The following is a 17,702-nucleotide window of genomic DNA, read 5'->3' as shown; positions in this document are numbered from 1 at the left end:
ATCATCTTTATTTGCCAAATATGTCCAAAACACACAAGGAATTTGTCTCCGGTAGTTGGAGCCGCTCTAGTACAACAGACAGTCAATTTACAGAACACTTTGGAGACATAAAGACATTGACAAAAACAATTGTGCAAAAAGATGCAGAGTCCTCTAGCACTTAGAGCAGTTCGAATGACTAATATTGCAATAGTCCGGTGCAATGACCATTGTCCAAAGGGCGCCGAGACTTCAAGGAGTGTATGCGGTTTAAAGTGACGAGTAGTGCGATCATCTGGGACAATGTTGGCTGTGCAAATGTTACAGATACTCCTCAATCAGTGTGCAAATGGAGCAGATGCTACTCTGGCATGAGTGGCCAGTATATGCAAATAGTGCAGCATGGCGAGACAACGACAGTGAGTGCACGAGTAATACATAATTGGCCCCACAGAAATGTGACAACAAACTCAAGTCAAAAAAATTCCAGCTTGTTGTAATAGAATTATAGGTTAGGTGTTTAAGAGGTTGATCGCAAGAGGGAAGAAGCTGTTGGAATGTCTACTAGTTCTAGTTTGCGTTGATGGGTAGCGCCGACCTGAGGGAAGGAGCTGGAAGAGCTGGTGACCGGCGTGCAGACGGTCCGAGAGGATTTTGCACGCCCTTGTCTTAGTTCTGGCATACCCACCACTCACACTATAATTATAGTTCCCGGGTTCCCGCCTGGCAACGACAAGTGAAATTTTGTAGGTTGGCACTCTGACATGGTACGAGCACACTGTGATAATATGGAACTTATTTTATTTTGTAATATAAGAGCAGATAAGTATCTATATATAGCATGTATAATATTTTGTTAATATACTCAGCCAGAGCTGCTGGGAATACAACGTTATCAGTCATTTCACCATCGTTCCTGTCATACTGTGTTGCATCTTTTTGTTTGCACATCAAGGAATACAGTCCTGGCTACCAGTGTGGACTGAATGAGTGGCAACAATGGGGAATTGAAAAGACAATATTTTAAGGGTAATTGCCCATCAGCAACATATTGAAAAAAACAAGTTGGTTTTAGTTGGGCAATTCATAGAAGAACTAAACTAACTCAACCGCTAAGCTAGTTGGTTTTTGGACCGGTAATTCAAAATGTTGAATTATGAACTATGAACTCAACTAGTTAATTTTTGAATTGTGAACTGAACTTTGAAGTAGTTCGCAGAGAAATTGGACTTTCCCAACACTGATCCTGTATTGTTTCACAATGGAATATATATCGCAGGTTTAGAAAAAAGTCACAATGTATTTTTTTTTCCAATATTGTGCAGCCCTAATTGATGGTTGATAATCGTTTTTATGTAAAAAGAGTTCAAATACCCCAAATACATACAGTGTACTATTGTACATACTATTATATGAAGAGATGGACACAACTGAACGATTATGATTATGACTGTCACACGGAAATGTTCTTCAACAAATTTTGAAAATACGTAAATTGAGACAAATTTGGACAAATTATTCTGGAAGTGAGTTTTTATAGGTCGGCTGCTCTGGCACCGGCACACTTTTCCTCCATTCCTCAGGCATCTTCTCACCTGCTAGAATTCTGTTGAACAACCTGATCAAAAACTCCACAGCCACCTCTCCTCGATGCTTCCATACCTCCACAGGTATGTCATCAGGACCAACAGCCTTTCCATTTTACATCCTCTTTCGTGACTTTCTAACTTCCCCCTTACTAATCATTGCTACTTTCTGGTCCCCCACACTTGCCTCTTCTACTCTTCCTTCTCTCTCATTTTCCTCATTCATCAACTCCTCCAAGTAATCTTTTCATCTATCCAGCACACTACTGGCACCAGTCAACACATTTTCATCTCCCTCCTTAATCACCCTTACCTGCTGCACATCCTTCCGATCTGTATTATTCTGTCTGGCCAACCAGTGGGGATCTTTTTCTCCCTCTTTAGTGTCCAACCTGGCATACATGTCATCAAATGCCTCGTTTGGCTTTTGCCACCTCTAACTTCGCTCTACGCATCGCATCTCCATGTATTCTTGTCTCCTCTCCTCGGTCCTCTCATTTTCCCACTTCTTAGTTAATCTCTTTCCTTTTATGATTTCCTGTACTTTGAAGTTCTACCACCAAGTCTCCTTTTCCGCTTTCCCACCAGAAGACACACCAAGTACTGTATTGCCTGTCTCTCTGACTATCTTGTGTCCCTTTGGTGGTCCACCGAGAGCCTGTCTCACCTCTTCTCGAAAAGCCACACAAAATTGTTCCTTTCTCAGCTTCCACCACATGGTTCTCTGCTCTGCCTTTGTCTTCTTGATCTTCCTCCACACCACCAGAGTCATCTTGCACACCACCATCCTATGCTGTCTTGCTACACTCTCCCCTACCACTACCTTACAGTCAGTAGCCTCCTTCAGATTACATCGTTTGCAGAAGATGTAATCCACCTGTGTGCTTCTACCTAAGCTCTTGTAGGGAACTTGATGTTTCTGCCTCTTCTGGGAAAAAAAGTGTTCACTACAGCCATTTCCCTCCTTTTTGCTAAGTCTACCATCATCTGTCCGTCCAAGTTCCTTTCCTGGACGTACCCATCACTTCTTTACCGCCCTCCCCGTTTCCTTCACCAACATCTCCATTACAATCTGCACCAATCAGGACTCTCTCTGTGTGTCTGCGATGCTCAGAACTACTGTACTTCGTCTAGCTCCTTCCAGAATTTCTCTTTCACATCCTTCCTGTGGGTCATGACCACTAATTACATTAAACAGAACACCCTCAGTTTCAAGTTTCAGCTTCATCACTCTTTCTGACACTCTTTTCAGACATTCTTAGCTAACACTTCCTTTAAAATATCCCCTACTCCATATCTCTTCCCAATTACACAACAGTAAAATAATTGGAACCCTGCCCCTCAACTTCGAGCCTTACTACCTTTCCATTTGCTCTCCTGGATGTACAGTATATCTAACTTTCTCCTAATCATCATGTCAACCAAGTCCCGAGCGTTTCCTTTCATAGTCCCAATATTCAAAGTCCCCACATTCAGTTTTATCCATCCACCTCTCCTTTTGTCTTTGACCCACAGTAGCTGAATTTCCACCGGCGCCCTGTAGGTCAACTGCGCCGGTGGCAGACATTGTTAATATGGAATTATTTGGATGAACGCTCATATTTGTTTGGCAAAGATTTAAGCCGGATGCCCTTCCTGACGCAACCCTCTGCATGTATCCGGGCTTACAAAGTTATTGAAAATAAATATATAAAAGCTTGACAATGTTTTAAAAGTTTTAAATTGCATCCAAACTTACCAAGCTGGTATGCTGGTGACATTGTTGACATACTGATAGGCGAGCCAAGGCGGGTCGCTTCCATGACCTGCAAGGAATTAGTGTGCTTCCTACTTCCAAATCTGTTGCCATAGACGAACGGCTTGACAGAAAATACTGTTACTGTAGGGAAAATAGCATGTTTCAGACTCCAGACACTTGTCATATTCCTCTTAAAGTTAACGCTGACGCCATGATGCTCTCTCTCCCTATATGACAATAGATAGAACACCTGCCATCATGGCCGCCACGTCAATGCATGGCCTGGAAATGTTGCCACATTCAACATAGACAAATGTCAATGCATTGCCTTTGATGGAATGTCGCCACGTTCATCATGTCTGCCACGTAGGCACGGGAAGCACATCTGTTGGTTGGATCTAGTCATATAGTTATTGCCAACTAACAGACTTTGTCAAAGCTGGTTTAAGTGACAACTGGAAAATGTTATTACTGTTACTCACACATGTACTCTCCACATGGTCCGTTACTTCCAATATCCATTAAACCGGGGTCAGGTAAATTGAGGTTCCACTCTATAGGATTTTTCTCCTATTGCTTTGCATATAATTGCATTGCATTATGCTTTTTCCATCAAAACTATCACACATTTATCTTAGTGTCTTCAGAGTTCCTTTATTTGCATCTTTTATGAATGGACGCTCTTTGTCACTCAAGCTCTCTTTACCGTTAATGCCACTGTATTTTGTTGCAATACACCGGCAGGATCTCTGAGCTGAAGTGCAACGGTGAGGCAGCCATTTTGCATTACGACAAGAGCAGACAGCAAAATAAATGGTGTTATTTTTTAAATATGAATGAATATGTATGAATTTTTGAAAGTGTTTGAAAACTATTGCATGTCTTTACCGTTATTACGATGGCATAAAGACAAGAGTATAATGGGTTTAATGACTCATTAGAATCATTTATGCAATTGTACCCGCAGGTGTTGAAAGGCAACACATGTAAATTGTGCAAATCACAGGATTTTTATGAATCTGTTTATGTCTGTACCCTTATGTAGTTTTGTCTTTCCTCTTATACAAGAAGTGTATTTCAGTGGGCGCCACCATTTGTGCTCTGTCAATAAGGATTGCCTGTACTGTGAATGCCTGAATTTGAAATCATCAATATCCATCCATCCATTTTCTGAGCCGCCACTCCTCACTAGGGTCGCGGGCGTGCTGGAGCCTATCCCAGATATCATCGGGCAGGAGGCGGGGTACACCCTGAACTGGTTGCCAGCCAATCGCAGGGCACATACAAACAACCATTCACACTCACATTCACACCTACGGGCAATTTAGAGTTTTTTCAATTAACGTGCATGTTTTTGGGATGTGGGAGGAAACCGGAGTGCCCGGAAAAAACCCACGCAGGTACGGGGAGAACAGAAATCATCAATACCTTTTTGAAAATAGGACTTTAAGCGTGGCTGTTTCAGCATGGGAGACATAAAAACTTTTGAAAGTTATTATTATTATTTTTTTTTTAATCTATACCTTTATATGAAAATGACCCAAACACGCCCCTGCAGGCGCACACTCATTGTTCAGTGTCTGTGTTTTTGGTGACTTCTGATGCAGATAGAGTGTCAGAACTACATCCGAGTGCTGCTGGTCAACAAGACCCAAGTCATGACCTGCGGGACCAACGCCTTCCAGCCCCTCTGCACCTCCAGAGAGGTACCACGTATGAACCTTTGAGAAAACTCCCATGTCAGGAAAAAAACATGACCGAGGTGGTGTCGCAAAGTTGAATTCAATTTCACCCTACTCTTTTATATATATATATATATATATATATATATATATTGGAAAGTCATTGACGTACCAGAGTAAAGACATAATTATGAGATTTAAGTCAAATTTTCATGAGAATAAAGTCGTAATTTTACGTGAGGCTGAAATATTTAAACAACACAATAAAGTTATAATTTTATGTAAAGAAATTTGCAATTTTATGAAAAAATCTTTTTTGAACAAATAAAGTTTAAATATTTATTTTACAAATGAACTTTTACGTTATTACATAAAGAAAATAGTTTTAATTTTATCAGAATAGGGCATAAAACTTATGAGACAAAAATAAATCTGTCAATATATATATTAAATCTAATTTTCTTTTCATTTTAGAAGACTTTAACCATAATTTACAAAAATTAAGTGGTTCTGTCGTTTTTTGCTTGTGTTGCTTCAGTTTTTTATAAAATATATATATATATTTAATTTGTAACTACCGCATTATCAATGGTAGTTTCATTATCAAATCATCACTATGGTGTTTCCTATTATGTGATGACATTGAGCTAGTGGACTTTTGTAAGGCAGTAATTGTAATTTTCTTTGTTTTACGTGGAGTTTTAGAGTAAACCAAATGGGAGTGGCATTAAGCATGTTAAAGCCTCTTTTGTGAGGAATTTTTTACTCTGCCAAACTGCTGATTGCTGTGAAGTTTTCTCCCAACATCTAGAGCGCATATCTCAAATATTTGCTCGTAGGTCAAAGTGAAAATTCGGCCGCGCGACGGGTCATTTCTTGAAAACTTAAGCCACTCATAAATTGAAGTACTGGTGTAAAATGTATTTGTTTTAAGTTCAAATAAAAACAAAAAGTGCAAGGAGTTCCAAGGGTGCATATATATTTTAAATAAATCAATAAATTAATTGTTCGCTGAAGTTTACCCAGTTTTGAGCTCTCATCGGCTGTCGGATTTTTTGAAAAGGCAGATGCCGATATGTCAAAATGCCGAATATCAGCCCGGCTGATAATTGGTCTGGCTGATAATTGGTCAATCCCTCTTCATTTTCTTAAATGTAATATTCGGACTTTTATTTTTTTTTTCTGTAAACCAGCTTGCTTGGTAACTACATTTTTCCAGGTGGGTAACATGAGCAAGGTGTTGGAGCGCGTGAACGGCGTGGCTCGCTGCCCGTACGACCCTCGCCACAACTCCACGGCCGTGTTGACGGAGCGCGGAGAGCTGTACGCCGCAACCGTCATCGACTTCTCGGGACGTGACCCCGTCATCTACCGCAGCCTGGGGGGGATGCCGCCGCTACGCACCGCACAGTACAACTCCAAGTGGCTCAACGGTAAACTTGATTTCTTTTGTGACTTCTCGTCGTAGCGTTGATTTCTATTGATCACGTTGAAAGTGTTTATCTCAAGTAGGAAACATCTGTTTATGTGACGTTGACAAGGATCAGAAGGAAGGGAAGTGCAGATGAAGGTGAGGAAGCATGAACCATTTGAGACGTGTCATTAAGTTTCTGGAAGGGCAACGAGGGGCGCCATAGTGGAGAGTGTAGACTGATGATCAGTTATTCCTCACAGCTGGGGGGTACGTGCGTGTGTGTGTGCGTGTGTGTGTTAGCTGCCTGGGTTTCCACGTCTTACTTTATTAAAGGGGACGGAAAGGCAAAACTGACTTCAAAGTAAAAGGTCCACCAATAATATCTTGGACATCATTGCCTTGTTAGGCTTTTATTTTGAAGTTGACTCATTGGAGGCTGCCGGCACAAGTGACAGCAGCTGACCCCGCCAGCCTACCACGACTCCTTGACTGGCGCCTGGACTGACCGCAGTTTATATTACTATCATATACTGTTGCCACCAACATCAACACAACACCATCTCGAAATCATGTTCAATCGCTAATTTAATAGGCTTAAGAAAAGGAAAAAAAAACACTAATTTATTATGCTGTCATTGTTTAAATGGTAGACTATGGCACTAGCTTGGCGACTTTAGTAGCTAGCACCTAGCTGCCCGAGTGACCGATGGAGTACTTTTCCGCGGCGGTTTAACAGGCCAACAGGAATCTGCACACTCAGATGCTGACAGCCTGACACAGTTGCAGTTCCTACCGATGCATTTTAACAAGCCAGGCTTGCTCAAATGTCAGGGAAGACGCTAGCTAGTAGCTACACCAGCTGTGACAAGGAGGGGCAGATCCACATCACATTCTCAGGACTTTTGCACACGGAATGACGTAAAAATGGCGGCTTACGATGCGGTATTTTAAAAGGTTTTTTTTTGTGTGTGTAAATAAATACTTTGTAGATTTAAGTACACAACATCAGATAAAGAAGGTATGCACATTTGCAATATAACAGAAAGTTTTGATATCTAGGGTTTACTTCCACTTTAGGTGAGTGGAGGGAGAACGATACTCTCGTGTACTCACCTTACTGCAGTCACACACACACACACACACACACACACCTCATTACCCACACATACACACATCCCAATACACGCGCACACACACACACACACACACACAAACACTGACACACAGCTACAAAAAGCGTACTTTACTACACACACATGATTAGACACTCACACACCTACACGTGTACCCACACTACACACACAAACACACAAAAATAAACACATGGGCTTGACTACACACACACACACACACACACACACACACACACACACCTGCACACACAAGGGCTGTCAGTGTAACAGAATTGCCTTTCTGCTGGATTGGAAGGTGAGAATGAAAATCTCATTTCCAGCGTTAAGCCGCCGCACCGGTTCAGACGGACCGAAGCGCGGGGGTGGGGGGCTACAGCCGGGGGCTGGATCCAATCAATCTGTCTCCTCGTGGGATTGGTCGTCAGCCAGGTGCTGACCAACCCCTTCGCGTCTTGTGTGTGTGTCCTAACGACTAAAGCGCTTACTACTAGACACATGGACCGCTCTCAATTGCGTTTACGTTTGGTCATTTTTGGGGAAATGCAGTCATGGAAGCCAGTTCCACTTAGCAACATGACATTGGGTAGACATGTCTGTCATGAGTAGAACCACAAAAGATTCTTCAGAAGCCATGTCTGTAAACAGGAAGTCTGCCATTGTGCTTTGAAGATGCTATTTTAGAGTGATTCCTGTTATATTCAAGCCCTGCTAGATTATTTTTAATTTTTTTGTCAGATAGCTACCAAATTGGAAGCACATATACTAGACAGATGGGCGATGCTCAATTGTGAAGGAATTGAGTTTTGATCGCTGCGTGTGGGTGGAACATGGCAGTAAAGAGTGATAACCCACCATAAAACAGCAAACTAATAACCCAAGAAATATTTTTGGCGGAAAATTAAGCCCTTGAAGCCAGTTTCGTTGGACAACATGACATTTAGTAGGCTTGTCTATCGCGAGTAGACCCATGAAAAAAATCTCAAGAAGCCATGCCAGAGAAGACGCCGAAAGTCCGACATTTTGATTGGAAGCTGCCATGTTACCTTCATTTTATCATATCTAGGAGTCCTTAGAATACTTTGAAAATTCAGCCCCCGGAGCCAGTTTCACTCAGCAACATGAAATTTGGTATTCATCTGAATAGACCCACAAAAAAGTCTCAAGAAGCCATGACCAAAAAGACACAGAAAGTCAGCCATTTTGGTTTGAAGCTCCCATTTTAGGGTCATATTGGTCGTTTCCAGATGTCCTTCAACTACTTCTAGAGATTTTGTGTGATTGCTAACAAGTCCCCAAAAGTCCCTTAAGTTTCCTGGAGCTCGATCCATCATATCCACAAACGGGACCCCACCACCTTCTCTTCCACCTCCACTGCCTCCTTGTTTACGACATCCCACTTGCTGCTCTCCGTTAGCCTGCTTTATGGACGATGGTGCATTTGCGAAAATTACACTTCATGGCTCCTCTGTGTTTGCGTGAGATGCGAGGCGCCGATATCGCTTACAACAAATGAAAGCCAACGCGGAGGAATGTTTTTGCTGCTCATTATTTCTTCACACCAGCAGTTTGCCACACAGGAGAAAGCCAAACGTTGAAGTAAAATAGAAATGTGACAAAGGGACACATACAGTCTTTCTTTGAATGTCGCCTGTGGTGAAATGGAGGCGCAGCATGCAAATGAGCTGAGGACAGCGATTCCCGGGGGATTGACGTCCTCGCTGGTTTGCAAATGTAATTTTAGGAAAAAAAATATTAGTAAATTGCGCTCACATTTCAGGACGCTGCAGAAATGTCCATTTCACACGATTGACCGAGGTCTACAGAGCCGATTAGTGTCGTGAAGACAATTTCACCAAAGCTAATGTTTGAGTTTGCTTTTGTGGAGATCAAAGTAACACAAATTATGGATTTTTTTCACAAACATTGAAGCAAAGCAAAGCAAATTTGTTTATATAGCGCATTTCATACACAAAGTGCTTTACATGATTAAAAGCATTTAAAAACAAAGAAAAAAAACACCTTATAACAATTTAAAACGAGAAAAAAAACAACATAAAAGTAAAATTCAAACAGCGTACAGTGGAGAAATATCATTTAAAAATAGAGATACTCTAAACCTGGACTTTAAAACATTCACACTTGGGGCTAACGTCACTTCTGTTTGCAACTTATTCCATTCGTGTGCAGCATAACAACGAAATGCTGCTTCACCGTGTTTGCTTTGGACTCTGTGCTCTACTATTTGACCTGAGTCTGTCGATCTCAGAGCCCTACTGGGTTTATATTCCATTAGCCGTTCTTTCATGTACTCAAGACCTAAACCGTTTAGGGATTTATAGAGCAGTAGCACAACTTTAAATCTATTCTCAAACTGACTGGTCGCCAGTGTAAAGACTTTAGAATTGGAGTAATATGCTCTGACCTCTTTGTTCTAGTCAGAACCCGAGCTGCAACATTCTGAATGAGCTGCAGCTGTTTAATGCTCTTTTTGGGGAGTCCAGTCAGAAGACCATTACGATAGTCAAGTCTTGACGACTAGTCAAGTCTTGACTATCGTAAGACCATTACGATAGTCAGGTCTACTTGAGATAAAAGCATTGATGAGCTTCTCCTGGTCTGCTTGACACATGCAAGCCTTCACTCTGGGTATGTTCTTCAGATGGTAGTTTTAGTAATGGATTTGTTATGACTGTTGAAAGGCAGGTCGGAATCTATCAGAACACTAAGGTTTCGGACTTGGTCTTTGCTTTTTAAAGAGAGTGACTCCAGGTATTTACTAACAGGAATCCTCTTTTCTTTATTGCCAAAAACAATGATCATTTTTGTTGTGGTTTAATTGAAGAACATTTTGGCTCATCCAGTTATTTATCTGTTTTAGACAGTGACACAACACCTTAATTGAACTGTTGTCATCTGGAGACACTGCTAGATGTAACTGTGTGTCATCTGCATAGCTATGATAGTCAAAATTAAAGTTCTGAAGAATTTGACCCAAGGGTAGCATATACAGGCTGAACAGGAGGGGTCCAAGAACTGACCCCTGAGGGACCCCATAGGTCATTGCCATTCGCTGAGATTGAACACTTCCAATGGTTACAAAATAACTCCTTTCCTCCAGGTATAACCTGAACCATTTAAGGACTGTTCCATTTAGTCCGACACACATTTCCAACCTGTTCAGCAGTATATTATGATCCACCGTATCAAAAGCCGCACTGAGATCCAACAAGAACAGAATTTCAACCACAGCAAACAGTGCGAGTATTGTTGAGGTTCTTACTGACGATTTCAGAAAAGTGTTGCTGTCTAGCCCTGACTAACTCTTGGTTAAAATTACAAGACTTTGTCTGTAGAGGTCATAGTCAATATGGAGTTTAGTTTTTCTTCGCTTACCTTGTGCTTACCTACACTTTGATTTAGAGTTCTCCACAGTGTTCTAAGTCGCCTCAAGATTGTCTTCGTTTTAATAAGAGCGACAGCATTCATGTCATTTGAGATTTTCCAGGTGAAATCATCCAAAAGTTCATCAACTGTCTCAGCATTCAGCTTGTGGCAGTTATGGTCTCCATAAACTTAGTGGCGGTACTCTCATTTATGTGTATTTATGCGTGGGTCTCGTTCTGCCGCATTTGTGGCAATTTCAAGGATATTGTGCAAATGGAGCCATCCGTCCATCCATTCTCTGAGCCGCTTCTCCTCACTAGGGTCGCGGGCGTGCTGGAGCCTATCCCAGCTGTCATCGGGCAGGAGGCGGGGTACACCCTGAACTGGTTGCCAGCCAATCGCAGGGCACATACGAACAGACAACCATTCGCACTCACAGTCACACCTACGGGCAATTTAGAGTCTCCAATTTATGCATGTTTTTGGGATGTGGGAGGAAACCGGAGTGCCCGGAGAAAACCCACGCAGGCACGGGGAGAACATGCAAACTCCACACAGTCGGGGCCGGGGATTGAACCCGGGTCCTCAGAACTGTGAGGCTGACGCTCTAACCAGTCGGCCACCGTGCCGCCCATATGGAGCCATGATTTTCTTATTCCACTATTATATTTGATATCTTGTATTTATCAGTTCTAAAGCATCTTTTCTCCACTGACTGTTTTGTGCGGCTTCATCCGCCGTCGCCATTTTGTGGCGTGCGTGTTTGTTATGACGGTTATGACGTTTTTCGCCTTTTGATGACATGTAGGTCGGACGCGCGCCCCGTGAGCATCACATATATAATACACTCGCATCAGATACTTACTGTATCCGATGTATATCCGCATATGAAAGAGGTCTGGGGGGGATATGAAAAAAATCGGAATTGTAATATTCACATTGACATTGAAAAAAAATCAGATAAAAGGTCACATTGGACAAAATAAATCGGAATTGACCTGCAGTGTGAACATTAGCCTTGGTCTTCAATGAATCTCGCGTTTTTAGAAATGTCAAATTTGATTCAACGTGTCCAGTTAAACACGAGCCGCCGCGTGGCTTTGCCATCAAAACATCACGGCCGTTTATCACCGACCGTTTGTCATCTTCTCTCGTTTATGCCCTTGACACTTTTATTAGATGCAATAATAGCCGGGTGAAGGGTCAGCGGTGGGAATGAGCACTGCACCTGTATGCATCACGTCTGTAGGACCCAAAGGGGAGAAGATAAATGTGGCAAATATCTGGCCTCTTCATTTCGCACAGTTTACGACCGCGCGTGAACACCGCGTAACTCCAGATTTGTTTTTTCCACCATTGCACTTGAATGCTTCAGGTCTTTAAGGGTCTGAACATATAGAGATTGTATTTTTTGTGAGCACAGCACCTGAACGCATCACGACACATCAAACGATGAATACATCGCATCTGGAGAGTAACTTTTTGACGGCAGCTTTTTACAACAGCACTTGAACGCATCGCATCGAGAAAACCTCTTTTTTCTTTTGTATGACGGCACTCAAACATATCGCATCTAGAGAACGGAGCTTTTAGGACTTCACCCAAATTAACTGCACCACAAGAAAAGTCTCAATGCCTGAACACATCACTACTCAAGAATGTCTTTTTTTTTTAACGGCCACACCCAAATGCATCACATCTAGATGTCTTTTTCTTATGAATGCATTGCTTCTAGAGCGTCTTTTTTATGACCGTACCTTAACATATCACGTCTCGAGAAGATCTTTTTTACGACAATGCCTGAATGCATCACATCTAGAGCGTGTCTTTTACGACATTTCATTTTTATGAGTGTGCCTAAACGCACCATATCGCATATCTGTACCGGACCGAACACATTGCATATAAAGAGAGTTTTTATTAACGACTGCTCCCAAACACATCAAATCTACAGTCTTTTTTTTTTTTTTTTTTTGAAACCACTACACAAAACTGCTATTTTGAGATCTTTTTTACAACTTGCAGAATGCATCATATAGCGTATGAACGCACCATCTAAAGTTTTTTTTGTACAAATCGTCATTTTTAATGACTGCACCCAAACACATGGCATCGACAGGATGCTTTTTTTCTACGACTGAGCATGAACGCATCTCTTCGAGAGAACATTTTTGTTACACCAGCGTCCAGATGAATTGTGTTTCGGCCGTCTTTTTCTTCCAAGTGTGCCTGAATGCACCATAGCTCATGAACACATCTCTTCGAACACCTTTTTTGTGACGGTATTAGAGAATAATTTCTTTTACGACTGCACATGAATGCATTGCATCCAGCGAATTCTTTTTTACAACGATGCCCAAACGCATCACATCTACAGAACGGCTTTTTTTACAACAGCGCCCGAATAAAGCATGTCACAATTCCCTTTTTTTATGACATCTCCCAAATGTAAATGTCTTTTCTACGAGTATACCTGAACGCACCATAGCTTGTTTTCTTTTTTTTATAACTGTGCTCAAAGACTTAGCATCTAGAGAACTTTTTTACAACCTCAACAGAACATAGTTTTCACGACCGTACCTGAATGTACCCCGTTTGGAGAACTCTTTTTTACGATAGCACCCAAATGCACCGCGTTTACTGTATTTATTACAACTGTGCCTGAATGCATCACTCCTGAGAACTATTTTTACAACAGCACCAAAACGCATCACATCGTCAGACCCTTATTTTTTAGGACCTGAACGCATCCCATCTACAGGATCTTTTCACGACCGCGCCTGAATGCATTGCTTCTAGTGTCTTTTTCATGGCAATCCTTGAACGCGTCATATCTAGATCATATCTTTCTTACGACTGTGCCTGAACGCGTTAAATCTAGAGAACATATTTTTTACGAACGCCCGAAGGCATTGCATCTACAGAAAATATTTTTTTTGACTGCACCCGAAGGCATCCCCTCTACAGTGTCTATTTTGTGAAACTGGCCAAATGCATCGCATCTAGACAATGCTTTTTTATGACTTTGCCTGAACACATCACATGTCGAGAACATCTTTTTTTACGACCGTGCCTGAATGCATCGCATCTATAGTGTCTATTTTACGACATTGCCCAAATGTCTTTTTTTTATGGACGTGCAAGAATGCACCATCTCTGTAGTTTTTTTTTTAATGGCTGCACTGCTAAGAATGTATTTTTCTAACAATCGAGCCCAAATACATCATGCCTAGTCTTTTTTTACGGCAAGACCTGAATGCATCGTATCGAGAGGTTTTATTTGTTCAGAACGCCACCTAAACACATTACATCTTGAGAACATCTTTTTTACAACCGTGCCTTAATCTATCGCATCCATAAAGCGTCTATTTTCCATTGCCCAAATGTGCATGTCGTTTTTATGAGTTCACCTGAGTATACCTGAATGCACCATATAGTAGTTTATTTTTCAACACTGTACTACTTAGAACGTCTTTTTTTACGACTGCAACGGAACACATGGCATCTAGCCATCCATTCGCAGGGCGCACATAGACAAACAACCAGTCACACTCACACCTACGGGCAATTTATAGTCGTCAATTAACCTACCATGCATGTTTTGGGGATGTGGGAGGAAACCGGAGTACCCGGAGAAAACCCACGCAGGCAAGCGGAGAACATGCAAACTCCACACAGGCGAGGCCGAATTTGGTTTCCTTAACCTTGGTTTCCTTGGTCTGGGTTTCTTCCGGCAGAGCCGCACTTCATCTCGGCGTACGACATGGGCCTGTTCACGTTGTTCTTCCTGCGGGAGAACGCGGTGGAGCACGACTGCGGCAAGACGGTGTACTCGCGGGTGGCGCGCGTGTGCAAGAACGACATCGGCGGCCGCTTCCTGCTGGAGGACACGTGGACCACCTTCATGAAGGCGCGCCTGAACTGCTCGCGCTCGGGCGAGATCCCTTTCTACTACGACCAGCTGCAGAGCACCTTCCACCTGCCTGAGCAGGACCTCATCTACGCCATCTTCACGACCAACGTGTGAGTGACGCAAAAAACATGCGTAGATGCTCCCCATACGCCTTATTAGCGTCGTCCCATAATGTGCTGCCATAGCCGCTGCACCTGAACATATCACAACTAGAAAACAGATTTTTTTACACACCATTTGTGCTGATACACATTTAGACACACACGCATATTTACGACTGTACCTGAATGCATCGCATTACATCTCAGGAAGACTTTTTTGCGACTACACGTGAATGCCTCACATCTAGCTAATGTCCTTATTACCACCGTGCCTGAACACTTCATATTGAGAGAACAGATTTTTGACCTCACCTGAATGCCTCACATCACATCTCGAGAACACGTTTGCACCTGAATGCTTCACATTTTGAGAACGTCCTTTTTATGTCTGTGCCTAAACACATCACATCTGGAGAAAAGCATTATTTATGACTGCACCTGAATGTCTCACTAGAGAACATCTTTTTTACAACTGTGCCTGAAAACATCATATCATAAAGAGAGGCTTTTTTAACACTATATAATAAATAATATAATACATATTTTTTGTGACTACCCCTAAGCACCTTACATATAGAGATCTTTTTTTCTGTCTGTGCCTGAACACATCATCAGATTGAGAGCGCAGCTTTTTACGACTGTGTATGAACATATGACATCTAGAGAATAGCCAGTTAACAATTGCGCCTAAATGCCTCACATCTAGTCAATGTCTTTTTTTTCACTTTTTTTATGACGGCAATTAGGGCTGCACAATGAATCTCATTTTTATTGTGATCACGAATTTAGCTGCCACTAATGAGCCTGATCGTCTTTGATTTTTAAATTGCAGGCACTGCTGCATATGAAAGGTGCTTCATTTGTAGCCATGCCCGCAACCTCGTCAGCCAGCCACCAGGGGGCGAACGCATGGTTAAGGCTTCATTAAGCTCGGGCACTGCGCTCCGGTGCCAACTTCAAAATAAAACCCTTAAGTGGCATTGATGTCCAATGTGGTAATATATGATTTATTTTTATTTTGAAGTTGGCCCTCTCAGCACATCGACAGAGAGGTGGCGTGTCACGGTAAGACACTACTGTCAATCGTTGTAGCGGCTGCCTTGACTTAGTTTACTTTTCAGCTCTTTTTTGGGGGGCCTGACTGCAATGAAAAAACGCTGGGAGTAAATAGAGAGGGAAATCACAACTGTCGAGTTCTTTGCAGCGCACGACTGACTAATGGTCGGGCAGAACAACGGAGACGTATCGTCCTTGACAATTTACTATATTGATGGGGATTTTTCAAATGAAAATTCAGTGCTTGCAACCTAATGTTGCGTTTTATGCATAAACTGCATTTGCTTCCATTAAGTCACAATTTGTGATCGCACTTTGTAATAGCATATTTATTCAGTTAGCCCCTCAGTAAAGTCGATTTTTTTTTTGTCCTTTTTAAAAAATATGTATTATCTATCATTTCTTTTTATTTAAAGATTCATTTTGCACCGAAAGCTGTTACATATTCTTTGTTGAAAAGTTATGCAATAAAAATAAAGATGTTTTTTTTCCCCTAACATGAGGAATAATCATGATTAATTAATAATCGTGATTACAATATTGCTCAAAATAATCGTGATTCTTATTTTGGCTATAATCGTGCAGCCCTAACTGAAATTGAACACATCACATCTCGAGAACAGCCTTTTTTTTTAAGACTGCGCCTAAGCACATCACATCTAGGGAACAGCTTTCTACGACAATGCACAAACACATCGACGGGACGTCTCGATGACTCGAGAACCACCAGTTGTTTGCCTAGTGATGTTAATAAAAAGGAAGTAGAAAGGTGTTTTTGTGATGTTATGGCTTTCCAATAGTGAACACCTGCTGTGTTTCCAGTAAGTAATTTCCTTTGAGTGCTTTCTTCCTGGTACTGATGCTTTTTGTTATGACTCTCCTGCCTTACACTAACTAATGACTCATTAGATTACACTGCAGCATCAGTAATGGTCTGTTCCACAATGATGGGAATCTGTCTTTAAAGCACAAAAAAGCCCTCCCACCGCCATATGTCAGGCCTCCAGTGAGCTCACTTGCAGATGTTCCGTTACACACGTGACAATAATGTCCACGTTGTTTTGCCAACAACAATCCCAAGTATTTCCAGCTGGCTTTTTTTTTTTCTTTTCAATTTAATACGACTGCATCGTTGTCATCCCTACAGACTCTCATGATGTACTCTCACTAGGACACAGGTGTCAAACTCAAGGCCTCTACTTTGTTTCCTGATAAAATCAGTTGCAAAATTATAATTTGTCTTAACTTTCATGTTGCAATATCGTGAGCATTTTTTTTTTTTGCGACCAAACCCCGCCTTTTTTTTAAATGAACAAGTTAAACAGGCTATTTCCATTGACTACTGATTTCAAAAGTAGCTATTCATCAATTTGTCGTGTATATGTAATACTATGATGAGGCGATGAGACATTGATATGATTTTACAATTAAAACGGCACTCTGAGGAAAACTAAAACTACTATGTGGCCCGTGACAAAAATGACGAATGTATTTTGATTGGGGGAAAAAATAATAGCCCAACCCCGCCAACCCCCATCACCAGCGTTGTGTGCCCTGGGCAGCAACACACCTTTGCACGCCTACTGCAATGCCATGGCTACAACAATCCAACCAAACAACAACAAAAGAAGAGATGACTTCTTTCTCCTCCCCACCATTTAATCTCCTCCTTAAGGTGATGGATTGATAATGGAAATAATTAGTATGTGTGGAAGG

General features: G+C 41.8%; 1 protein-coding gene across 4 annotated transcripts in view; it reads left to right on the top strand.

Moving 5' to 3' along the window:
- Positions 1-17,702, top strand: part of sema5ba (sema domain, seven thrombospondin repeats (type 1 and type 1-like), transmembrane domain (TM) and short cytoplasmic domain, (semaphorin) 5Ba) — a 131,039-nt gene that overhangs the window by 73,874 nt on the left and 39,463 nt on the right. For 3 of the 4 annotated variants that reach the window (XM_061692486.1, XM_061692485.1, XM_061692484.1), the window contains exons 6-8: positions 4,911-5,009; positions 6,205-6,418; positions 14,654-14,939. In XM_061692486.1, coding sequence (XP_061548470.1) covers positions 4,911-5,009; positions 6,205-6,418; positions 14,654-14,939 — 599 coding nt within the window. Of the gene's footprint in view, positions 1-1,579; positions 1,650-4,910; positions 5,010-6,204; positions 6,419-14,653; positions 14,940-17,702 lie in introns of those variants that run through there. The other variant, XM_061692487.1, reaches the window with a different exon arrangement.

Source organism: Phycodurus eques, chromosome 12 (genome assembly GCF_024500275.1).
Source record: "Phycodurus eques isolate BA_2022a chromosome 12, UOR_Pequ_1.1, whole genome shotgun sequence".
Taxonomy (NCBI): Eukaryota; Metazoa; Chordata; class Actinopteri; order Syngnathiformes; family Syngnathidae; genus Phycodurus; species Phycodurus eques.
This window is presented reverse-complemented; position numbering and strand designations above follow the sequence as displayed.